The sequence below is a fragment of the Mercurialis annua genome, linkage group LG3, assembly GCF_937616625.2.
Source record: "Mercurialis annua linkage group LG3, ddMerAnnu1.2, whole genome shotgun sequence".
NCBI classification, from domain to species: domain Eukaryota; kingdom Viridiplantae; phylum Streptophyta; class Magnoliopsida; order Malpighiales; family Euphorbiaceae; genus Mercurialis; species Mercurialis annua.
This window is the reverse complement of record NC_065572.1, coordinates 12741549-12766158: the sequence shown is the minus strand read 5'-3', so window position 1 is coordinate 12766158 and position 24610 is coordinate 12741549. Positions and strand designations below refer to the sequence as shown.

Here is a 24610-nt window from a genome sequence, read left to right as displayed (position 1 = left end):
TGTACACCCTACAGTAACAGAATAGAGTGATGATTAATGATCCATAAATGTCCTGCACTGTAATAGGGCTTGCTTGGACGCATCGTGCTGTATCACCAAACGACGCACATAGAGATACTAAGACACAACAAATAGCTATTCCTTACGCATCCTAGACCTGGAGTACACGTCTCCACGGGCATAGCCTAGTGGTAGGGATATTTGTAATTCGACTTCGAGAGTCTCAAATTCGAGTCATTGTAATAATAATAAAAAAGACAGCTTCCATCAGTGAAGCCAATTAAGAATGCTAGAAAAGGTAAAAACATAAGTCACTGCCAGCGATGAACATACTTTAAGTCAATACACCGTTATCAAGGATCAAAAGATTTTCAGAAGATTGAAGGCCATAGCTTTTCACATTTCTAAAGGGATGAGAATGGATCCAGACAGTTTTGCTTGATCAGTGTAGTAATTGATGTGGAAGCCAGTAAGGTGTTTCATATATGTACAACAACACCCTCTGTCTTGAAACAATTCAATTTACAAAATGATGGCATTCCGTCGCATATTACCCAACGAAATATACAAAATAATAGCACTCCGTTGCATATAATACCCAACAAAATATACTGGCCGTACCTTTCACACACTATGTTTCGTCGGCCTTCGGTTCAAGTGTTACGGGAATCTTCTCCTTGTGATCACCACGCAGCACCTCTACGGTCACCTGAGAATCCAAAGCATTGAACATAACACAATTGCCAAACTTAGCTGATGATGACCGACGGCTATCAACAACATTTTACATGAAATATATCAAAGTTATCAAGCTTCTCTTGATGATAACTTAATCCAAGAACATAAAAAAAATTAAGAGATTTTACCTTAGTTTACAGACATGAGAGGTAAATTTATGAGTTTAATTAACCATAGTCTACTTCTCTCCTTCCCCAGTTATTAAAATCAAAAAAGAAAACAAAAAGAATAGTCAAATAACAAAACATCAGCTCTATACCTGATCGCCTACATTACACTGGTCAAGAATTCTGTACAAGTCACTGCCATTTGTAACTTTTTTCCCATTCACAGATGTAATAATATCACCCAAAATAAGTCTTCCATAAGCATCACGTTTTGTGGATAACAGACCCTGCAAAAGAATTCATGCTTTAATAAATGAAAAAATTATTTATGACCTGTAAGAAAATCAATATATCATCCCAGTAAACAGATTTTAAGTTCAATGTCACATAATATGCAAGCAAGATGTTAAAAGCAAGTGAAGGAGCATACTGCTTTTCCAGCTGGACCATTCGCAGGCGCATCTAAGACAAGCACCCCACTTACTCCCAGTTGCTCAACAGATTGATCGGGTGCAAATTTAATACCTAAAATAGGTCTTGTGACTTTTCCAAACTTCACCAACTGCTCCACAATGCCATTTACCTGGATTTGGACAAGTGATGAGAAACAAATATATGAAAGTGTGAGAGAGTGGGCAGGGGGGAGCCAGGACAAAAGTACGATAATAAACCTCTATTAAATTTTAGTTACCCGGGTGAATGAGTAATTTATAAATAATAAAGAGAAGGAATAGAGGACACGGGAGAAAGTACAATAATAACCTCTAATAAAGCTTATTTATTCAAATTAATTTAGTCATTTGTAAATAACAATATAATATTATGTATATGAATAACAATGGATCAAACATGTGGCTGAAAACTAACTATTATAAGTATGAAACAAAAGGATGGTATTTCTGCTTCTGCATATTGGCTTAAATTGTGTGATGACCGGTAAAGTTTATCAAGAAAAGGAACTCCAAGGTTTCATAGCAACTCACTGTGTCAACTGGAATTGAAAATCCAACACCAGAGGATGCACCGGATGGAGAGTATATGGCCGTGTTTATTCCAATTAAGCTTCCTGAACTATCAAGAAGTGGCCCTCCACTATTCCCAGGATTAATGGCAGCATCTGTCTGTATAACATCCTGGATAGGACGGCCAGTAGCAGCAGAACTGATTTCTCTGCGAAGCCCACTAAAGGGAGAACAAATAGAAATTGTCTCACATAAATGAAGATACATATGGAATAGTAATTATCACTGTAAAAAAATTGCTTCAATGCTGACAGATTCTACATCTACCTTGACAATTATGTTATTCTATAAGTAAATGCCTTATTGACGTGCTACTACTAATTCCCGCGCTAGTGAAAAGTCATGGACATACACACACAGGGATGCAGCCTCAAATCCTTCAATGCAACCATGCTATATGTTCATCACTATATTTCACTCACCCACAACCTGACTTCAGTAGGACCACGATTCGACCATGGCATTTATCTCCTAATGGCGTATTCACATGCTAACAAAATCTTATTATTAAAATTAAATACTGACATACACACATTATTTTATCTCTGAAAGCTGTTCAGTGGAGGAAATACTGAGGTAAGAGCAATATAAAATCATCAAAACCTATCACATGCTATGTCAACAACATTTCTGCATGGCTTTCACAAGTAATGGCTAGAAAAAGATTAATGCTATGCAGCCATTTAAATAGACTAACAGGAAATGGCTCGTAATAAAACCCTTAAGTTTCAAATAAATTATACATCCAGCTAAAATATGGCTCTCCAAGATTTTGTACCTGATGACACCAGTTGTCAGAGTGTGATCAAGTCCAAACTGCCAAAGACATAAACATATTAGGAAATCAGTTAATAATAAATAGATTATCTTAGCCTTTAAAACGAGTGGCAGTCTTTTTCTAAAAAATCAGTACAAACAACTTATATATTGGTGGGAATAAAAAGAGAAGTGTCTATCAAACTCACGGGGTTTCCAATAGCATATACTTTTTGGCCAACAAGCAAGTCAGCAGAAACACCAACAGGGATTGGTCTTAGTTTGTCTTTGGGAGCATCAACTCGCAATACAGCAACGTCTTTATCTTGGTCAAATCCAACAACTGTTGCATCATAAGTTGATTGGTCTGCAAGAGTGACCCTGTAAACAAACTACCACCAACTTAATTCAAAGGATATGGTGTTTATCAAATCAAACAGAATAGTTCTGACCTCCTTTACATACCTAAACATGTGAAACTACAAAGGTATTTTACCAAATTCATCATACATACTAGTTAAAGGACTAGTTAAATTAACCAGGTAGTGTTATGAATTGTAACGTATTCAACTGTCAAATCATGACATAGGAAAAGGATAAGTTTACTTGAAATGATATACCACATTGGATATTTTCAAGTGGTCACACCATAGATTTCCAATCCAAATTTAAAGGCCTTCTTATCCAAATTATTGACTAAGCTCATCATTTTGAACTCTAACACCTTTATTATCTTTCCCAATGTTGCTTGAACAATTAAAATATCAATAAGCAACATTAACGAGAGTCAACTTGAACTTGTGATCTTATACTTTCTCCACACATCTAGGCTCTTGCACTGGAAAAAGTCAAAGTTCGTATGAACCAATAAACGATAAGCGCCGAAATTGAGTGCAATTATATACAGAACATGCTCGGAATGATATATTTGTTCATTCATTTTCAGCATTATAATGCTACTTCATTTCCTTTTAATGAATCACCTTTTAAAGGTAAGTATCCTTCTAAACATGATAGTTTTTCTTGTGCCAGCAATTTTCAATTTGGGGTTGATGCAAGTAATATATTGTGAGTGAGGACTAATATGGACATTAAATCCAAATGTATAACTGTATCACTACACTATAAATCTGAGGTTCTCATAACATTTACTTCGTCCAGAGTCTATGTAAATAAGCTTTTTGGTGTTCTACTTCTAAGCCAGCATCGAAAATGGAATCAAGAAAAAACTTCCTACTCATTCAGTTCAGGATTGTACAAGTAAGAGAAGCCGTTAAAAGATTGTCTTTTCAACTCATCTATGACTAGTACGCAAGAGGGCATCTCAAAACAGCGCCCAGAGGTAGAATTCATACAAGTATGTCATAAATTTTTTATTACGTATCAACTAGAGAAAGAAAGTATTTAACTCTTCTTTTTACTAGTAGAGGAAGATTACTATGTTTCACGACGAAGCTGGGCTGCTGCATCTAATAGAAATTTGAAGAACTATAATAATCAATCTAACGCAAATAGTTCAAATCCCTACGTCATGCTTCGTATCATACAGTGGCATCCACATTCAGTTAGTGAACATTAACAATCAATGATATCTAAGTTAGCAACCAACCTCAACTTCCTTACATAAGCAGATACAATAAAGTTATATCATATCCACAATCGAGAATCCAGATGTCTAAATTATATTTCTAAAGAATTCCTAAGCTTCATAATCAGCTCAAATTTCCTTGAAATTAAACTCTGTTTCTAAAGACTACTAGAAAACATAATAAAAAACGAATACATAAGTCAAAAGGTAATACTACACTCGTCTATAAGTAATCACAACCAAATTAGCATGTAATTCATAGTTTCTGATGACTCTCCTTTTAGGCTATAACAGAATCAAACATAATGTCCCTACTATGCACTACCTACGTTATCTCTGGACCGAGTCAATCACTTTAAAACACATCACTAAATGTGTAAAAGCTTTAGCAAACAAAATTACATTAATGCTTAAAATGACGTGTTTTAAAGTGATTGCCCAGTTCATGGATGACGTGATGGACCGAGTCTACTTAAGAAATTCTCTAATAAGTAGTGCTACTATTATCTGCAGGCAGACATAACTTGACACATAAATAAAAAGAAGGAAAAATGAAAACTAACTTGAGATCAGAAGCACCGCGGATAACATGATAATTAGTGACAATGTGACCATCTCTATCCCATACAAATCCAGAACCCGATCCTTGCGGCACCTCTAACACATCCAAAGTAAACGCATCCTGTCTACGATTTCACAACATATCAAAAAATATAAACTATAACGGTTATGCCATGTCATTTTTACGACAAGCTAATAGCATTTTTCATAGTTAATCTGAATTATTGCTTACTTTTTTATCATTAAATATTTCAACACGAACAACGTGGCACAACAAATTATATCATTATTCTTAATAAAAATAGTAACAAGAAATTAAGAAAATAAATTGAGATTAGCTCGTAATAATTACTTGACCGCAAGATTAGTGATGTAAACAACAGAGGGAGTATTCTCTTGAAAAAGACGAACGGTAGCCAGTTCATCGGATTGCAGTTTACGCGGAGACGTTACCACAAATGCTTCGGCCGAGTCGACCTGAGTTACGAATATAGACAAGGATAAGCTGAGTGAGGTGCACACCAGAAGCAGCGATTCAATGGAAGAAGACGACGGAGAAGGAACTTTGCTGAATGGAAACTTGTTATTGGAGTGGATTAGGAGATTATGGAGGAAACAGAGAGCGCGTGAAGTGAAGTTGTTAGTGTTGATTTTGCTGTTGTTGTTGAGGAGGGAGAAGTGTTTGAGTTGCGGTGATTTTCTGTTTGGTAAGCGGGAAAATGAGGAAGAAATTACTAGTGAGGATGAACAAGTAGTGGTCATTGTTTTTCTTTTCTGTGATTGATTTTCCCAGGAAAATAAATGAGTGTGTGTGTTACTTTTTTTGGGCGACTGTTTGGTAGTTTTTCTAGCCACATATATTATGTGTTCGTTATTCGTTTGAATGTTATTATTTAATTAAATTTCATTTCTAAGAAAAATTAATGCAATTTCAATTCAACAAACTGGACTTATCAACCTCTGAGATCGTCTCTAATTCATTCTCCCTCCATAAATCTAAAATAAAAAATAAGTAGAAAATACTACCTCAACACGGAAAAAATATTAAAAAATAGGTTTATCCCCTTAAAACCCCTCACCTTTTACCCCCAATTCGTTTGCACCCTCACATTGCAAAACCACCAAATATACCCAAGTTACAACCTTTCACTTTCAATTGCACCCTCAAACATTAAATTGATCTCTTTTCACTTGAAAAAATATGTTTATTTTTGTTTTAAATAAAATATTAAGTGCTATTTTAAAATATATGCTAAAATTTAAAGTATTGATTTGAACATTTTTCAAGTGAAAAAAGATTAATTTAATGTTTGAGGGTGCAATTGAAAGTGAAAGGTCGTAATTTGGGTATATTTGGTGGTTTTAAAACGTGAGGATGCAAACGAATTGGAGGTAAAAGGTGGGGGGATTTTAAGGGGATAAGCCTAAAAAATATATCAAAATTTTATTTTTTTAATTGTTTTACTCTCCGTGTTTATATATTTGTACTTTTACTCTACTTCATAGCAGATGCAATCTCACACATATATCTCTCTCTCTTACAAATTTATAATACATTTGATATTTCTTTTTTATTTGTCTAAATACATAGTTTTTTATTTCTTTTTTCTTTCCTATTTAAATTAATTATAAATAAAAAATTAATTAAGATATCAATTATTTCTATTAATTTTAGATTATGTAATACGATTTATTTAATATATTTATTATATTGATAGCGGATTTAAAAATTCATATAAAATGAATAAAATAATTAAAATTTGATAAAATATATTTATAACGGGCATATGTTAATTGTATATTATGATAATAGTAAAGTAATAATTTATATACTCTAATATGCAAAATTATTTTACGTACTTTATATTAGCATAACTATAGACACCTATTTTTCGAACATGTAAAAAGTGATAATGGACTGAAGCGTCCAATGATGATTTCCAGAGAAATCTATCCAGGTGACAAGCTATCGATTTGCTTGTTAGAATCTAAACATGTGTAATATGTGTATAGCTGCAAACTTGAAGGATAAAAACGTAATTAGCCGCAAATTATAAAAATCCAAAGAGATTGTAGTCTAAATTTAAAAATTAGACTAATTATAATAGTTTAGAAGTTTATGGGCAAATTTGTAAGTTTTACGGGATAAAATTGACCATACTCAAACTCTCAGGGTCCGAGGAGCATTTTTGAACAAAGCAAGGAATAAACTGAGGAGAACAGCCAGTCAAAATGTTTATTCAATTATTCATTTAATTACATACCATGTAGAACTAGTCATTTGCCAAAGAACATGCTAGACCAGTTCCTGCAATATTTTACACTTTGTGTAGCCTATTGCACTCTATTTCTGATCCACCATGTCTACAGCAAAGCTTTGCTCAAAGATCAACAAATAAAAACAGTTGGTCAGGAAATCAAATCCCCTGTGCTATAGAAACGCCTGTGGTGACATATCTGCATGATCGATCAAAACTGTGCAAAGCAGAGTCCTCTTAAGTTACAGGAAACTGGAATATTGATCTCGCCGAAGAAACCTTCCTTCCCCGTAATTCTTTTTTTTTTCTTGTTATCTACTTGAATAAACCAAAGCAACAATTGAAGCAAAAGATTACAAAATCTTTCCTAGTGGTCTCAGTTCCCTTGGCAAAGCCTCAAAATTTCCTGCATTTACATCAGATTCAAGCATCGGTCTTGTTCCAATTTTCCAAAGGATGCCTTCTGCCAAGTGCTCCTTGCTTGGTGTCAGCATCACGAAATTCGGATCAGCTCTTTGATAACTGCATTTGTAGAATATAATTAAGAACAGAGACACTAGTAGCTTAAGGAAAGTATAAACTTAGCAGGTTTGACTCCATAGTCATATGAGATCAAGCTAGTGCAAGCTTGCCAGCATTCAGCTGTTTTGAGCTTAAAATGTTTATATTAATTTGAAATATCGAATTCAGAGTCTCTTCAAGCTTGCTAAGTTTCATCACCTTTTTTAACATAAGGAAATAATTAAGTTAATGAAAAAGATGATGAACCTGGCTTCTCTAAGATTCTCAACTTGGATGCCAAATCCAAATGATGTCTTTCCAATAACGCGATCTCTTGTAGCTGCAAAATAAAGGGACTATTAGTAACTTGATCACAGTGGCAGCAGCGAAAGGGTATCAGATTAACACTTGTAACAGAACATATCAAACAAGGAACAAAACAATGTTGAGTGGCAGAGAGGGGCACAAAACTATGCACAATTTTCAAAAGATGTTTTTGATCGTATAATGCTAATGATATGTAAAACTGAAAATGCACCTACCATCCATTAGATATTATGTAGTCCAATGGTAAATCAATATTGACACAAGTGCTTAGAAGAAACATTTTAAATATTTCATAGATAGACAGTACAGCTATATCTAGCAATCACGTAAGCTTATAATTTAGAAAAAGTACTAGCAAATCTAACTGTAGGAAGAAAAAAGGACAAAAGCTAGAAAACACCTGATAAGTGCTTATAAAGATCATTTAGAATTTTTCATAGCTAGACATTACAATTTACAACTATATCCAGTAATCGCCTAAGCTTTTGTGACAGCCAATAAAAGTACTAGCAATATCTAACCGTAGGAAGAAGAAAGGACAAAAGAAGAAACCTGATGCATTAAAAGTAAATGAGGGTTTCCACCATGACTTGAATGCCAATGTCAACGTTGAGCTTAGAGGTCCCACTTTCCCCTGAAAGAATAAAATATCGAGTACATTAAGCATGATTATATTTTAAATAGGAGCATGGCATTGCATAGGGTAACTACCTTTAATAAGAAATTTTTATTGGCCTGCCAGGATGCAGCTACTTGAAAGGAAGAATCCGGGATATTGTTCGGTGCTCCAACATCGTTGACCCTTTAAACATAATTGTATTAGAACTAGAGAAAATTGCATTCATTACACACATAATTGCATTTATTACATACTAGATTGCATTAAAATTACCTTGTCTGTAGCTCAAAACCGAAGTCAATATAATTTGTGATTCCAACGATATCATTTTCCTCAAACGGATTCTTGACCTGTGTGATTTAAGCATCTCAAACATGTGAGAACTCAGAATTACTTACTCATTAACAATCATAAACAAAGAAAATTTCGATAATAGAACCAGAATTCTACATTGAATAATGGCATATACAGTGCTGGAATTGCTCAACCTTCAAATAAGTAAATTGCATGGACCAAACTTGTAATTCAGATTTCAATTTCATAAGCTGATTGCAGGATGGCACATATACAGAACATCATAATGGATTCATATGATCTTTTCACTTCTTACAGAGACATTGAATAGTATAAGCATTGGATTATTCATTACTCCATACAAAAAATTAAATATGTCTGAGCTACAGCCCGACTCTCCAATATGCAGGACTAATATACTATATAATAGGAATGAGTCTGACCTACAAACTTAGCAGCAACATATATTCTGCAATACAAGAACAGGGTCACTTGTGAGTTTGAAAATTTTATGGATATCCTGAGCTGCATGATTAATGAAAAATAATTAAGCAGGATATTAAAGTTTGTGGGTCACTCAGTTTATCCAAAATTGAAAAAAGGTATTATAATTTAAATCGTTAAAAAAAGGTTACTCAGTTATGATTTTATTAAAACGGGAGGTCGCCGTCATAAAACGAAAGTCACCGAGTTTATCACAAATTACAGAAATGGGTACTGAGTTGTATCTTTTGTTGAAAAAAGGATACTAACTTTTATTTCTTTTTGTAATGCTGGCATGCCACATAAGCAAAAACATTGCCGTTATTGCATTTTTCGACTACAGTGACCTCTAGAACACATTTAGCTGCATCCTTTAGCAGTAGAGGACATAGCTAAAATATTTAAAATTTGAGGCATTCAATTGAAGGTTTGCATCCAGAAGCTGTCTTTCCATGTCAACCCACTAAAACAAAACAATTACTCGGGTAAACAATAAATAGAAATACACCTAGTAAGTTAATTTAATCTACTAAAAAACTAAACTTAACCTATCTGTACCTCCTTAAAAAGAAAGGTGCTCAAGCCATAATGTTTGCAAGTGAAACAGAAGTACGGTTCAACGTTGTCCTCTCTTTTCTTTTTATATGAGACTTTTAATGTCTTTCACTTCTCAATAAGACTTTCTTTCTTACTGAAAAGATTCTCTTTCCTTTCACCCCAAACTATAAAACGAGTTCTTCAAACCCCAAAACTATATCGTGGAAGTAGAGCAAAACTACCCATACTCTCACTTTTATGTCTAACTTCCCTAACCTTATTCTCTCGAACCAGCCAAGTAATCCCTCGTATACTCATTCTAATCAAAACTCTTCTTATTGCTTTGCCTTCCTAAGATAATTTATAGTAACATTAGTACAGTATGCTCATATGACATACCTATCGCTATAATAACTACTTATCCATAGGCCACTACCACCAAGAACGTATTGCTTTAGGAGTTTATAAGCAGGAGTCAGAGAATTTTTTGCTATTTAAATGTCTAGAGTATTAAGTCCTTATGACTCATACTTGAAGTAGGATTGTTAGCCTATGCCTAGAAAATACATAAAAATCCCTATCCTTTTGGTCTATTCTTTGTCTGGTTAACCAATGCTACCTCAATTAGTATTTTAATGAGATGCTCTAAGATTGACTCAAACTCTCGAAATGAGAACAGATTTTTTTTATTATATGTAAGGAAACCATAACTAGGATAGTGTATGATGAGTTGCATGTCGACTATTTTGAGTTCTTTATGAACTACAAGTGATCTTATTTGACAAGATGGGTTAGCCCAAGTGGTAAAAGCGCCCCACCTAGGTCCTGGGTTCGAGTCACCACGGGAGTAAGAGTAAAATCCTTTAATCCTCATAGAATAGGAGGGAAAAAAAAACAAGTATTCTTCTTTAAAGTATAGAGTACTCCATTCACCCTTTTCTTACAAAGAGATTTTGACTCATCTAACTCCATCTTTAACCTATATCATACGCTCTTATAAGAGACGGTAAAATGAATACAAGGTTAAAACCATTTCTAGATATCTTTTAATTGTAATAAGCAGTAAAAAAATTTGATATGTGCACAACATCAGATGGGAACTAATGACTACAAGTAGCATAAAAGAAATGACATGGAAAAGCATACCCGTCTCTGAACCACCACGTGTTGGTAAAATGAGGCAATGAACTACAATTAAAAAAAATATCATGAGACATTCACACAAGTGAATAATAAAAATTTCAATAAAATTAAAATAAAAAATAAGGATTTTGATTATATAAATCGTTGCCTAAAAATAAAAGTCCAATCCAAACAAACTAACCTGAGAACTTTTTGCAAGTTCTAGGCAAAAATTAAAAGAAGGGCTCAAGGGGCTTCCAGATCCTACTCCATAGCCAATTGCAGCACTCCAGTTCATCAAATTCTTAAAGTTAGCGATATCTTTGTTTCCACCTAATAGAACCACCATCACCAAGTGAAAAAAATAAATCAGTTCTAAAAGATAATTCTTTCATTACTTAACCTATATATCAAATTTAGACATGAATAATTACCATACATGATCACACATATACCATGAAATACAGAAAACTGAAGTATGGTATATAAGTAGAGGTAATATATCCTACAAACTTTTTGTGAACTTAAATATGACTTAAACTTCCCTTCCCATATTAACAAGAAGCCCATAATATTTCATTGAACATTATCATCCAGAAAAGAAAATAGACTGAGGCTCTTCAATGAATCCTCTAACCAATCCTTTCAGAGCCATGGGATTTCCCGTGAAAACTTAAAAGAGAAGTATTGATCAAGAAAATAGTATGTCTTTCTAAACCAGTAGCAAAATCTCAGTAGTTTGGCATTGGTGGAAATATGTTTGTTCTTCTCTCCCTCTTGTTTCTTAGCTACTAAGGAAGTAATCTTCTATGTGGAGATAATGTGCATTAATAATAAACAAGAACATGTACTCCTCGCGGTGGAAGATCATATGAAATAATAACTAGAAAATATGTAACAGATAGCTATTATTCAGTAAAAAGAAAAACAAAGGTCAACTTCTTTCTAAAGCTGAATCTCAAGCAAATATGTTTCAGCTGGAAAAAAGATAAATCAAAAAGCACGTACAGAAGGAGAAGATGACAAAATAACTTATTTTTAGACTAAAGAAGCTACCCTAAGAGCATCCACAATGGACTCTTTAACTTTAAAAATAAAAATAAAGGGTTTGTTTGGCTCTCCACATCTAGAGAGCCAAATCAACTCTTTATCGTGCATGTTGATTATCTCTCCACTACTTCCTTAATATTCGGAAGAAAAAAGTCACGTATTCTTCTATTTCTTTCATAGCCTTCTTATTACAAAACCACAATATGTATCGAATTCTGATTTTCTTTCCATTCCTTTGATCAACATGAAAAACTTATACCTAAGGAACAGTTTGATTAACAAATGGCAGAACACATAAAAAGTAGAGGCAATCAGTGCAACTTTGGAATAAGATTCTTTTTTACTAAAAAGGAATTCTGCATCTCAAATTCTGTTTATATTTCAATGTTCTGGTTATTTTTTGTCAAATAAATTTCTATTTCTATGTTAATGCTTGATTAAAAATAAGAGAGAGTGAAAACAAAAAATAATGAGAAATTCAAATTATTATAATAAGTAAATAATTTAGAGAGTTCATTGAGTATAATAAATTTTTTTGCTCTTTATAATTAAAGATACTCTTTATTTATTTAAAGATACTCTTTAAAATAAAAGCACCATTGGAGATGCTCTAACATTGCCTAATGAAGCAAGAAAGAAACAGAACAAAATATATTAATTAGATTAAGAGTGTCTGAGGTAAATCTAAGGAGTAAGATGCTTACCTTGTGGCTCATACTGTACTCCAGCAGTCAGCCTTCCCATCTTGCTTACAAGCCAAGCAGTCTTTGGCAACTCATCTTTTACTGTTAGTTACAGCATTAATGTCCAACAATAACCCAAATAAATCATGTCCTTTTGAGGTAACAAAACAATGATCAAGAAAATGCAGATAACAAAAAGGAAAAATCTCCAAGAGATAAGAAGTCGGTCAGTTACGAGTCACTAGGACAACTAAAAAAACTCTCATAAAAATGGTAATAATGCATGCAAATTTTCAATATGCCAAACCAGATCTTGCAACTAATGAAGAGACATCAAAAGTATACAGCATCTGTGTCCTATAGGCTATACCCAACCCGACGCCCAACTTTCCTCACATTCCATGAATCCCTTCATCCAAACGCAACCATGCATGAAACAGAATCTAATGCTGCATAATAAGAATCAATCGTAATGCTTGCACCATCTTATCCAAAAATGGTGACTCCAAGAAGCATTGGCAAGCTATACAACTAGAGCACCATAGAAAATTACAAAAGTTATATATATGTTTCATACCAGAAAAAGGCCTAACTGTGGCTCCAAATGATAAATTTCCTGACCCATATCTGAGCCCCATGATACCAAATTCATTAGAAGCTATTCTGCAAGAGTAACGAGTTTCCAAGAAAATTAAAAGGAGACAAGTGAAACTGACATTTATAACAAATTAGCCAAAATTAATACCGATTTTTCAAAATGAGTGGGAAAATGCCAAATGCTCCAACACCATAACGAGGATAATAAGCAGAAGAGCGCACTTGAAAAACCCTGAAGTCCATCAGACCAAGCAAAACTCAACATACAATTGGGAAAACAACAAGATTAATTAAACTAAAAAAATTAAAGGACGAAAAGGAAATGTTATGCTCACGGATCCAAGGTTGACACGAATAAATCCATAAATGTATGAGGATCATCCAAACCACTGCTCAAACACGCCAAAAAAACTCTAATTAGCTAAGCTTATTACATGATACAGCCAAGTGAATAACAATAGAAATTTCATTAATACCTTTGCCAGCGAAACAAAGCATTTCCTATAATATTTTCATCCGGATTATGATCTAATGGACCTGATACCTAATCAGATTTAAGTAGAAAACAAAACTGAAAATTAACAACATCAGCAAAGCTCAATAAGAATAACAAATCGGATACAGTAGCAATGAGATCGACATGAGGATCATCAATTGGTTTCAACATAATTCTGGTGCTAAAATGTCTTGCTTCTTCAAAATAATCCTCAAACAAACTTCTCAGTGCTAGCTTCCCAAATAATATATTATACGAAGACTCCAGCATCCTGTAATCATTAACACAACAGCAGCATCAACAACAACAAAATAATCATGTAGGTAATAGATTTCAAAGAAATCCTATCACTAAAAAAAATTATTATTATTACCATATATCCTCAAGTTTAGTATTTTTTTTTCAATTTAAGCACAATCTAAAAAAACGTCATTCGATTTAAGCACAACCTAAACAAAATATCTCATCTATTCAACTCTTCAGACTTTCCATCTTATAGTTCAGTTGCCGTTTTATGTGTTATTTCCCGTAAAAATGATGTCTTTTTGGCTGTTTGAATGACCAAAACAATCAAAAGAATGTCACTTGGATATACGGTGCTATAATTTTTTATGACAGTAGCTCAAAATAAAATGATAGGATTTCATTGAAACAAGAATGTCAACAAAAAAAAACGAAAAACAAGAATATTTTATGACAGTAGCTCAAAATAAAATTAAGATTGGTAATAGTGAAAGTGCGGTACCTGGTGCGGGCGGCGAGGGGCGGAAAATCGAAAAGGGGCGGGACAAGAACCATCGGAGGCGGTGGCTCCTTGTTCATCATTGTCATTATGTTGCCCATTTCTGATTGGGTAATTGATTCTTCTAGGGCTTTGATTTTGAGGAATTGGATTACAAATAATAACAGAGAAATGAAGCAGAGAAAATATGTAAACCGCAAAAATATGAAACTTTGCCCGCGCTTCTCTCCTTCATGTTGATGACGGTTTCCACTGTTTTTTCCTCTAACTATAATCAGTGACGTGGCACTCCTATGAATTTTTGAGTCTTTTTTAATTTTTTTGAAATGAAAACCAAAATTTTAGGTTTATCCCCTTAAAACTTCCCCAGCTTTTACCCTCAATTCATTTGCACCCTCACGTTGTAAAACCATCAAATATACTCAAATTACGACCTTTCACTTTCAATTGCACCCTCAAACATTAAATTGATCTTTTTTCATTTAAAAAATGTTCAAATCAATACATTAAATTTTAGCATATATTCTAAAATAGGACTTAATATTTTATTTAAAACAAAAATAAATCTATTTTTTCAAGTGAAAATAGATCAATTTAATGCTTGAAGGTGCAATTGATAGTGAAAGGTCGTAATTTGGGTATATTTGGTGGTTTTGCAACATGAGGGTGCAAACGAATTGGGGGTAAAAGGTGGGGGGATTTTAAGGGGATAGCCAATTTTAGTCGCTAGTTGAAATCCAATGCTCTGCTCTATGAAATGTTCGAAATATTAATATAAAGGCTTATCATCTTAAAATCCCCCACCTTTTACCCTCAATTCGTTTGCACCCTCACGTTGTAAAACCACCAAATATACTCAAATTACGACCTTTCACTTTCAATTGCACCCTCAATCATTAAATTGACCTCTTTTCACTTAAAAAATGTTCAAATCAATACTTTAAATTTTAGTATATATTTTAAAATATGACTTAATATTTTATTTAAAATAAAAATAAACCTACTTTTTCAAGTGAAAAGAGATTAATTTAATGATTGAGGGTGCAATTGAAAGTGAAAGGTCGTAATTTGGGTATATTTGGTGGTTTTGCAATGTGAGGGTGCAAACGAATTGGGGGTAAAAGGTGAGGGGGTTTTAAGAGGATAAGCCTTTTAGATTGATTTGATTTAGTTTGGATATTTTATTTTAGACTTAATCACCAAAAAAACCCTCACCTTTTAGCCCTTTTTTAGTTGCACCCTGACGTTGCAATTTTATCAGTTGCACCCTAATTCGCACCTTTGATTTTCAATTCCACCCTCGAGTACTAAATTGATCTCTTTTTCATTTGAAAAAAATTAAAATAAGTCATCCATTTTTAACTTTTTATGTGAAAAAGAGTTCAAACGAGTACTTTATAAGGGTGGAATTGAAACTCAAAGGTGCGAATTAGGGTGCAACTGACAAAATTGCAACGTCAGGGTGCAACTGAAAAAGGGCTAAAAAGTGAGGGTTTTTTTGTTGATTAAGCCTTTATTTTATACACTTTAAAACCTATAAATTGATTCGTTTTTACACTTTAAAACCCCAATTTGTTTCTTAACTATAACATAATGAACAAATTACTATAAAACCCCTTACATTTAACATAGTTCATATTTTAGTCCCTTTTATTTAAAAACTAAACTATGTGACCCCTCACTTTTGCTTCCGTCAACATTTTAATCCCTTCATCCATTTTTAGTCTTAGTCAACGAAGTAGAGTGACTTATGGATAAATTAATTATCAAACATGAGGAATGAAATTGTTGACAAAAACAAAAGAGGGGTGAAATCGTTAAAAAAAAATAAAAATGAAGAACTATATAATTACGTTGACTTCGTCAAAATGATTTTATTAGCTTTTTCTGTCAATTTATTCCATTACTATTGAATTTAGAAACAATTAAAAATAAATATAACAAAATAAATAGGAAAAGAAAAAACAATTATGAACTTTTAGACTTCTATATCTTTTCATTTAAAGAATCAGAGACTTAATTTCTTGAAAAGTTTACATATTTATTTAAAAAAATAAAAATATTTATATTTTTTTACCTTAACACAGAAAAGTTAAAGAAAATAACTCATTTTTTTCAACTTTATATTTTTACTCTTGATATTTAAAAGTTAATAATTTTAGGTAGCGTTTGATAAACTGAAAATTAAGTTCTTAAAATAATAATTACTGATTACTTTAAGTGCTGAATTAATAAGTCCGTTTGAGAACTACACTTACTAAAAATTGTTAAATTTATATATTAAACCTTTCAACATTAGCTATTTTAAAATAAATTACTAAATTATATATCATTTAAATTTTTAAAATATAAATAAAAAATATTTAAACAATATTATAAATATTATACACACACATACCTTATATAACCAATGCCAATTTTATTTTTAAAATAAAATATTAATTTTTAAAAATTTGAAAAAAAAGTTAAATAAATAAGATATAGATTTAAAAAAGAAGGCTTAATTTCATAAAAAAACCCCACCTTACATTTTTTTTTTTCGTTTATACCCTGACCTTGTAAAAACACCATTTATATCCAATTTTAGGTTTTTATGTTTCATCCCTACCCAAAAGCATTAAATTGTACTCTTTTCATTTAGAAAATAGTTAAAACATACTTTTTTCTATTTTTAAAAATACAAATAAATCCTTAAACTTAAAAAATAATTAAATATATCCAAATAATTAATTAATTTTTTTAATTATATAAAATAATAAAAAAATTAAAAAAAATATTATTATTTTTAATTTTTTGAAGAAGATGGTATTTTTGTACTATTAATAACTTTAATATCTAATTAGTATATAAGTTAAAAATGAAGGATTATTTTAAACTCTTTTTCAAATGAAAAGAGTACAATTTAATGCTTTTGGGTAGAGATGAAATATAAAAACTCAAAATTGGATACAAATGGTGTTTTTACAACGTCAGGGTATAAACGAAAAAGAAATACAAGGTGGGGTTTTTTTTAAGGAATTAAGCCAAAAAAGAAATATAAAAATAAAGAAAAAATTGTAATAAAAATATAATAATTTATAATTTTAAATGTTGGTCTAAGTAGGCCTAATGTTTAAAAAAAACGACCTTTTAGCCCCTTTTCACACCTACCCTAATGTTGAAAACTAGTCAATTTTACCCTATTTTGTATTTTTGTATTTCAATTGTACTCTGAAATATTAAATTGGCGTTTTTTTCGTTTGTAAAAAATTAAAAATATTATCCATATCTAGCATATATTAATTTTATATGTTAAAATTTATTTAAATTTAGTTAAATAAATTAAGAATTTAAATTAGTTTTAATTATATTATGGTTTTTAGTTAGTTTTTAAAAATAAAAGACTTATTTGTACTTTTTTATATGGAAATAAATTTAATATTATCTTTGAACTTAGTTAATTAAATGATTTCGTCATTTAAATAAAAAAAACTGTGAAAAATTAAAAAATTAGGGTACATTTGAAACGAGAAAATGCAAAATGGAGTAAAATTGACCAGTTTTCAACGTTAGGATAAAATTGAAAAGGGGCTAAAAGGTCGGGGGGTTTTTGAGGTATTAGACTGTCTAAGTAGCCAAGATAACCAAGGCATCCTTCCGTGGGAGTTCAATTCATGTCCTAATAGCAGGAACAAAGCTTACCTCGGGCAAGGGCCTCCCTTCCGCTATTCTTCCTTTCCTGTATTACTAATTTAGGATTCCTCCTGCAATTGTGTTGATAACTCTAAAGACATGTTGTCTCTTTAATGGTGATTGACTGTCTTGGTTCAATTTATTTTTCATTCCTAAATTGTTTTGATTTCTGGTGCTGGTATGGTGGTGGGGTAGCCACGAAATTCGTAAGCCTCCCCACATTGATCATTATGTCAATTTCCCTTTTCAGGTTTCGACATTTCTCAGTGTCATGGCCGTGCTGACCATGAATATTACAGTATCGAGTCTTGCTTTCTTCTTTTTCCATAGGAGGTGGGAGCATGATTGGCGCATTGTTCTTTTTTTATCCACATTAGTATTTCTGTTCTTGTCATGTTTAAAGGCACAAAAGGTCGTTCTTCCATTCTCATCTCTGTATCATAACCAAGGTAATCTCCTCCGTAGTTGGATATAACATTCCTGCCCTGATCATGCATCACACAGTATTTCTCATTTCCCTTGGTGTTTCCTCGAGAAGATTTCATCGAATTGGCATTCAATTGGTTGGCTGTAGCCTTCATCGCCTTTTCTCATCGAGATTGATGTAGTTTCAAGCTCTCTTCATAAGTTCTATGTAATTCTCAACTTTATTGGGGATTAGACTATCCTTGAAGACCTACATTGTTGTATAATCCTTCATTGCATCAGTTCATGTATCATCATTTGGGTCTTCCACCATGATAGCTTCCTCATTGAACCTGGTGATAATTTTTTTTAAGCTTTCCCCTGGTTTCTGAAAACATTTTCTTAAATCAATGGAACTTTTTCTCCTTTGTATATAGTTGGTGGAAAGTGGGTTTGGAAAGTTATTACCAACGAGTTTTTTCTCTCTCCTCTTTTCTCTGAACGCACGCTAACAGAAAACGGTTATTCCTTTTCTTAAGCTCATGTCTTTGCTTTAATGGCGAGAAAAAAGGCAACGAAGAAGGTTAGTACTCTGGTGAACAAGGAAGCTGATATATCAGAAACTGTGGAGGTTGCGAAGGATTTTGAATTGGATACAAACATCTCTTTGGAACAATTAGGGTTTGTTCAAGAAGATTCAATTTGCTTGGAATCTGAATTGAACCCTAATTCAATAATTGAAGATGATAAGAAGACTGATTCAATGGGTAATGATAAAGGAGATCCTCTGATTGAAGAATCAAAGGAATTCGTGCCTCCTGGACCTAAAAATTGGAGTTCGCTCTTCTCAGATAACAGAACTAGAAGTGTCAATAGTGATCTGAAATTCATTCCTCCGACGGTGGTGGATGGGGATAGATTTGTCAGTTCCCATTCTAATGAAACTATTCAGAAGGAAGGAAGATGGAAGAATGCCCTTGTGGGGTGTGTTTTGGGTACCTACCCTAGGTTTGAAAGAATTGCTTCATTTGTGAGGAACAGATGGAATAATAAGGGATTAATCAATGTTGTGAGAATCAATGCAGCTATGTTTCTCTTTGAGTTCAAGACTGAAGAGGACTGCAAGAGAGTATTAGGATCAGGGCCATATACGTTTGATCAGAAACCTTTAATGCTTAAGAAATGGCATCCTAGAATGCCATTGGACCCAAATGATATGAAAACAGTTCCTATATGGATTCAACTCCCTGGGATGCCTTGGGAATTTTTCTCTCCTACAATCTTAAGAAAAATTAGTAGCTTCTGTGGATCCCCTCTGTATTGTGATCAATGTACCTCAAGCAGGACTAAGTTGGGTATTGCCAGAATTTTGGTATAGATGGATGTGTTTGGCTTATTCCCTAATTTTGTCAACCTGTTGGATGAAAAGGGATGTTGCTTCACTCAAAAAAATAGTCTATGTATGGAAACCTATTTTTTGTGAGAAATATAAGAAAATGGGGCATACTAATAAGTTTAATAGGGTAGATCAGAAGCATGTTGTTCAGAGGAAAACAGAAAACAAAGATGATTTAGAAAAAATTTTGATTCTGTGATTAATAAGATTGAAGTAGTTGAAGTAGTTGAAAAAGATACTCCTGTGGAGGGAATTGTGAATAAGTCTCAGAAGAAGGATGAAGGCAATAAAGAGAAACATGAGGCAAATATTCAGGTTTCTCCTAATCCCTTTAATGCTTTGTTGATTGGTAGTGAAAGTATTGTGTTAAGATCAGGTTGTTCCTATGGAGTTCATAATGGTTTTGGTGCTATAGGTGAGGGTAGGATGAGACCTACTAAGCCTCCAAAATCTAGTTAATGATAGGTTGCTGGAATATTATAGGGGTTAATAATACTCTCAAGAATTCAGAGTTGTATTCTCTGATAATTACTAATAAATTGATGGTTATGGGATTAGTGGAAACTAGAGTGAATATAGGAAGTTTTGACAAAGGTTCGAGTTTGATACCCAGAGCTCTTATTCCAAGAACTGGTGAGATTCCCTTAACTGCAGATTCAAGAGTCTCGGTTATGAACCCAAAAACAAGAGGAAAGAGAGCACCCTCTTTCTTGGCTCGTATTAAACTCGATCTGGCCTGGTCGAGTCGACCCAATCATGATATTGAAGGATGGGACCTTTTCTCTAAAAACCCTGGATCCCGGGAAGAGTGGAAGATGGTGCAACATCGAATCCTGTTACGTTACTTCGAATGGGAAGTTATGAATAACTATGTGTGCTCTTCAATGGGGAGAATCTGGATTCTCTTTAATAAGGAGCATGTGTCTGTTGGTGCCGTAATAACTCATAGTCAATTCATTCATTGCAAGATTGAATTTGACAATAAAGTTGTGATGTGTTCTATTGTCTATGTCTCTTATGTTCGTGAGCAGGGGAAAGACTTGTGGGAGCAACTAGAGTTTGTTAATTCAAATATGGTTGAGGACTGGATAATCCTTGGGGACTTTAATGCGGTTACCTCTAACTCTGATAAAATTTGAGGTAATGATATTGATCAATTGACTGCGAATGATTTCAATAGATGGATTAATAAAGCCAATGTTGTTGAGTTGAAAATACAGGGTATGTCTTATACTTGGTGTAATGACCAAAGAGGGGACAATAGAATTTTTAGAAAGCTTGATTGGTATTTTGTGAATGAGAATTGGATAGACCACTAGAAAGAAGCTTATTGTGATATTCTGAACCCAGGAATCTCTGATCACTCCCCCCTTGTGATGAAGATGAACAATCAGGAAATTGAAAGATCAAGTTGCTTCAAATTTTTCAATGTTTGGTGTAATCACCCTAAGTATCTTGAGATTGTTATCCAGGTCTAGAATAACTCTTTCATGGGATCAAAAATGTATCAAGTGTACCAGAAATTAAAAGTTATGAGGAAAGAGCTGAGAACTCTTAATAAAACAGAGTTTAGCAACATTGAAGCTAAAGTGAAGGCCTCCAAGGATTTACTTGGTAACCTGCAAAAAGACTTACTGCTTGACCCCTTCAATGAGAATCTGCATGGTGAAGAGAGAGCTGTCAGCAACAACCTTATTAAATGGATGAGGTGGGAAGAGAACATCCTAAGGCAGAAATCTAGGATTCTTTGGATCAAGCTTGGAGATCAAAATTCTAAATTCTTCCATAGAAGTATTTTACAGAGACAGTCTAGGAAAAAAAATTTATCCCTGAAGCTCATTGATGGGAGTATTGAGACTAAGAAAGACAAAATTCAAGCTGAGATTGTGAATCATTACAAAAAATTCATCGGACTAAAAGTACCAATAGAGTTTATGTTGATCCCTTCATTTTTTAGAATGGTAATGTTCTGGATGATAATGACAGAAGGGAGCTGGATAGTGTGGTTCTGAATGAAGAAATAAAGGCAGTTATTTTCTCCATTAAAGATGATAAAAGCCTAGGGCCAAATGGTTACAGCAGTGATGTCTTTAAGAGTAGCTGGAATATAGTTGGAGAGGATGTTACTCAGGCTATTATGGAGTTCTTAAATACATGTAGTATGCTAAGGCAAACTAACTCTACTATAATCACTCTCATCCCTGAAAAAGATAGCCCTGAATATATTGGGGATTATAAACCTATTGCTTGCTGCAATGTCATCTATAAAGGGATTTCAAAGATTCTGACTAAAAGAATCAGTAGAGTTTTAAACAAAATTATAAACCCTTGTCAATATGCTTTTTTTCCTGATAGGTGCATAGTAGATAATATATTACTTGCTCATGAGGTAGTTAGAAATTATCATAGAAACAAGGGGGAATTATGCTATCAAAGTGGATATTCAAAAAGCCTATGATCCCCTATCTTGGGATTTCATAGAGGAGGTGCTAATAGGCTTTACATTCCCAAACAAGATTATCAACTTGATCATGAATTGCATCAGGACTTGTATGTTCTCAATAATGATCAATGGGAAAATAACTGGATACTTTTCTTAAGGAAAAGGTCTTAGGTAAGGGGATCTTATTTCCCTTTTGTTGTTTGTATTGTGTATGGAATATTTCTCTAGGCTCATGGTGCATCACACAAAAACTGGATCTGGTTTTGGTTATCATAAAGAGTGCAGGGACATCAAGTTAAACCACCTTTGTTTTGCTGATGATATGTTCCTCTTTAGTAACGCAGATACTCAGTCAATCAAGATTATGAAAGATACTTTGGAGTCTTTTATAAAGTTTTCTGGCCTGGCTCCCAAGCAGAGTAAGAGCACAATCTTCTTTAATGGAATTTCTGAGCCTTTGAAGATGGAAATTCTCAGTCTTATTGGCTTCACAGAAGGGACCCTTTCAGTCAGGTACTTAGGGCTTCCTTTGGTTACAACTAGACTTTTAAAAACTCACTGCAATGAGCTGATTAACAGAATAACTTATAGAGTGAGTAGTTGGTCCTCCAAAAGCCTCTCTTATGCAGGAAGAATTCAGTTAATTAACTCAGTCTTGATGAGTATGCAGATTTACTGGTGCTCAGTTTTCTTACTGCCTAAAGCTGTCATTCAAGGGGTTGAAGCTGTCTGTAGGAACTTCCTTTGGAATAACCAAAACACTGATAGGAAAGGAGGTTTGGTTAGCTGGAAGAAAATTTGTTGCAATAAGTGCTTTGGTGGTTTGGGCATCAAGTATATGATAACTTGGAATAAAGCTGCTTTGATCAAGCATATTTGGGGCTTAATTAGTCTAAAGCCTTCCTTATGGGCTACTTGGGTCAATGCTAACAAGCTCAAGAGACTGAGCTTTTGGGGGATTGAGAAGCCTTATGATAGCTCCTAGGTGTGGAGACAGTTGCTGAATATGAGAAATAGTGTCAAGTATATGTTTGAGTATAAGCTTGGTAATGGTGATACCTTTTCATTCCGGTATGACCCCTGGTGAGGAGGTAAGTCCATGATTGAAAAATTTCCAGGAATAAATATCAAGGATTCTGAAGTGCCTAAAGATTCCAAGGTTGCAAAGCTGCGGAGGAATAATAAATGGTGCTTACCTGACCCCATTGATGATAAAACTATTCAAGATTAGGAGTATCTGGATTTGAATTGTAAAGTGAATAATAATGAGATGGATAAAGTTAAGTGGAAGGAGCAGAAGAATGGCAATTTCTCTGTAAAAAGTGCCTGGGAAAGTCTGAATACAGAGCAGAGGAAGGTTTCCTAGTACTCTATAGTTTGGTTTAAAAACCAGATTCCTAGACACTCCTTCATTGTCTGGCTAGCTCTGATGGGAAGACTCAATACTTAAGACAAGCTGGTCAAATAGGGTGTTGTTCCTAACAGCAGTTATTCTCTCTATAACCAGCAAGATAAAAAAAATAGACCACTTGTTTTTTGACTGCAACTTTTCAGCTAGAGTTTGGGAGAAAGTTATGAATATGAATGATAGTATGAGACAAAGATTAAGCTGGAGAAGAGAGGTTAGCTACCTTATCAGAAGATCTAAGGGGAAGTCTATAAGATCTAGACAGAGAAAGTTGTGGTTCAATGCTGCAATTTATCATATTTGGTTGGCTCGGAATGATGCCATCTTCAATCAAAATTGTCAAGACAGTGATCAAGTCTTTGCAAAGATTGTTTTTGATGTAAAGAATAGGATCTGAGTTTAGCCCTTTGGCTGTTTTGCTGGTTAGGCTCTGTGTAGCCTTTTGTGTTTGTTTTATGGGCTGTTTTAGTCCTTTCCTTTGAGGCTCTGCGTAGCCTTTTTCCTCCTTGTTTTTATCCAGATAGCTGGTTGTTGTATTGGGCCGTTTTCTAAAGCAATATTTTGCTCTTTTGGTGATTGACCAAAAAAAATTATAAACAGCTCATCAAAACTGTTGATCGATCCTTCCTTCAGACTTTTGCTCTTTTGGTGATTAACCAAAAAAACGTTATTTCCAGCTCATCAAAACTGTTGATCGATCCTTCCTTCAGACTTTGGTACCATTTCTGGGTAGGTCCTTTTAATGTGGCTAGTAATCACAGATGGCCCCTGACTTTTAGGGGTACCTTACGACAAACCCCCTGAT

The 24610-nt window shown here is 33.6% G+C and overlaps 3 protein-coding genes across 3 annotated transcripts; 1 reads left to right on the top strand and 2 right to left on the bottom strand.

The window, feature by feature from the left end:
- Positions 1 to 299: 299 nt before the first annotated feature.
- Positions 300 to 5608, bottom strand: LOC126673326 (protease Do-like 1, chloroplastic). Its single transcript, XM_050367423.2, has 8 exons — positions 5125 to 5608; positions 4775 to 4897; positions 2833 to 3004; positions 2646 to 2683; positions 1829 to 2027; positions 1276 to 1428; positions 998 to 1132; positions 300 to 709 (listed from the first exon to the last, which is right to left on the bottom strand). The coding sequence occupies exons 1-8, from the start codon at positions 5532 to 5534 to the stop codon at positions 632 to 634; spliced, it is 1308 nt and encodes a 435-aa protein (XP_050223380.1). The 5' UTR covers positions 5535 to 5608; the 3' UTR covers positions 300 to 631.
- A 1375-nt stretch (positions 5609 to 6983) lies between these two features.
- LOC126673327 (uncharacterized) lies at positions 6984 to 14737 on the bottom strand. The gene is made up of 14 exons (XM_050367424.2): positions 14485 to 14737; positions 13866 to 14010; positions 13720 to 13787; positions 13579 to 13632; positions 13392 to 13475; positions 13224 to 13309; positions 12668 to 12748; positions 11116 to 11246; positions 10938 to 10979; positions 8751 to 8827; positions 8570 to 8660; positions 8411 to 8492; positions 7799 to 7871; positions 6984 to 7552 (listed from the first exon to the last, which is right to left on the bottom strand). Exons 1-14 carry the CDS (start codon positions 14580 to 14582, stop codon positions 7384 to 7386), a joined length of 1281 nt encoding a protein of 426 aa, XP_050223381.1. The 5' UTR covers positions 14583 to 14737; the 3' UTR covers positions 6984 to 7383.
- Positions 14738 to 21456: 6719 nt separating this feature from the next.
- LOC126672293 (uncharacterized) lies at positions 21457 to 23382 on the top strand. The gene is made up of 4 exons (XM_050366241.1): positions 21457 to 21840; positions 21912 to 22309; positions 22436 to 22561; positions 22626 to 23382. Exons 1-4 carry the CDS (start codon positions 21457 to 21459, stop codon positions 23380 to 23382), a joined length of 1665 nt encoding a protein of 554 aa, XP_050222198.1.
- Positions 23383 to 24610: the final 1228 nt, after the last annotated feature.

What these genes read in the sequence shown, in the direction of transcription:
- LOC126672293 (XM_050366241.1), top strand. Translation starts at nt 21,457, where the DNA reads ATGTATCAAGTGTACCAGAAATTAAAAGTTATGAGGAAAGAGCTGAGA. An exon ending in ACAAAATTCAAGCTGAGATT is followed by an intron (nt 21,841 to 21,911) that starts GTGAATCATTAC and finishes TTCATTTTTTAG; the next exon opens with AATGGTAATGTTCTGGATGA. An exon ending in TATGCTTTTTTTCCTGATAG is followed by an intron (nt 22,310 to 22,435) that starts GTGCATAGTAGA and finishes GGGATTTCATAG; the next exon opens with AGGAGGTGCTAATAGGCTTT.
- LOC126673327 (XM_050367424.2), bottom strand. Translation starts at nt 14,582, where the DNA reads ATGGGCAACATAATGACAATGATGAACAAGGAGCCACCGCCTCCGATG. An exon ending in CACAGTTAGGCCTTTTTCTG is followed by an intron (nt 12,749 to 13,223) that starts GTATGAAACATA and finishes TGTAACTAACAG; the next exon opens with TAAAAGATGAGTTGCCAAAG. An exon ending in AACTTGCAAAAAGTTCTCAG is followed by an intron (nt 10,980 to 11,115) that starts GTTAGTTTGTTT and finishes TTTTAATTGTAG; the next exon opens with TTCATTGCCTCATTTTACCA.
- LOC126673326 (XM_050367423.2), bottom strand. Translation starts at nt 5,534, where the DNA reads ATGACCACTACTTGTTCATCCTCACTAGTAATTTCTTCCTCATTTTCC. An exon ending in ATCACTAATCTTGCGGTCAA is followed by an intron (nt 4,898 to 5,124) that starts GTAATTATTACG and finishes GTGAAATCGTAG; the next exon opens with ACAGGATGCGTTTACTTTGG. An exon ending in ATGGTCCAGCTGGAAAAGCA is followed by an intron (nt 1,133 to 1,275) that starts GTATGCTCCTTC and finishes ATTCTTTTGCAG; the next exon opens with GGTCTGTTATCCACAAAACG.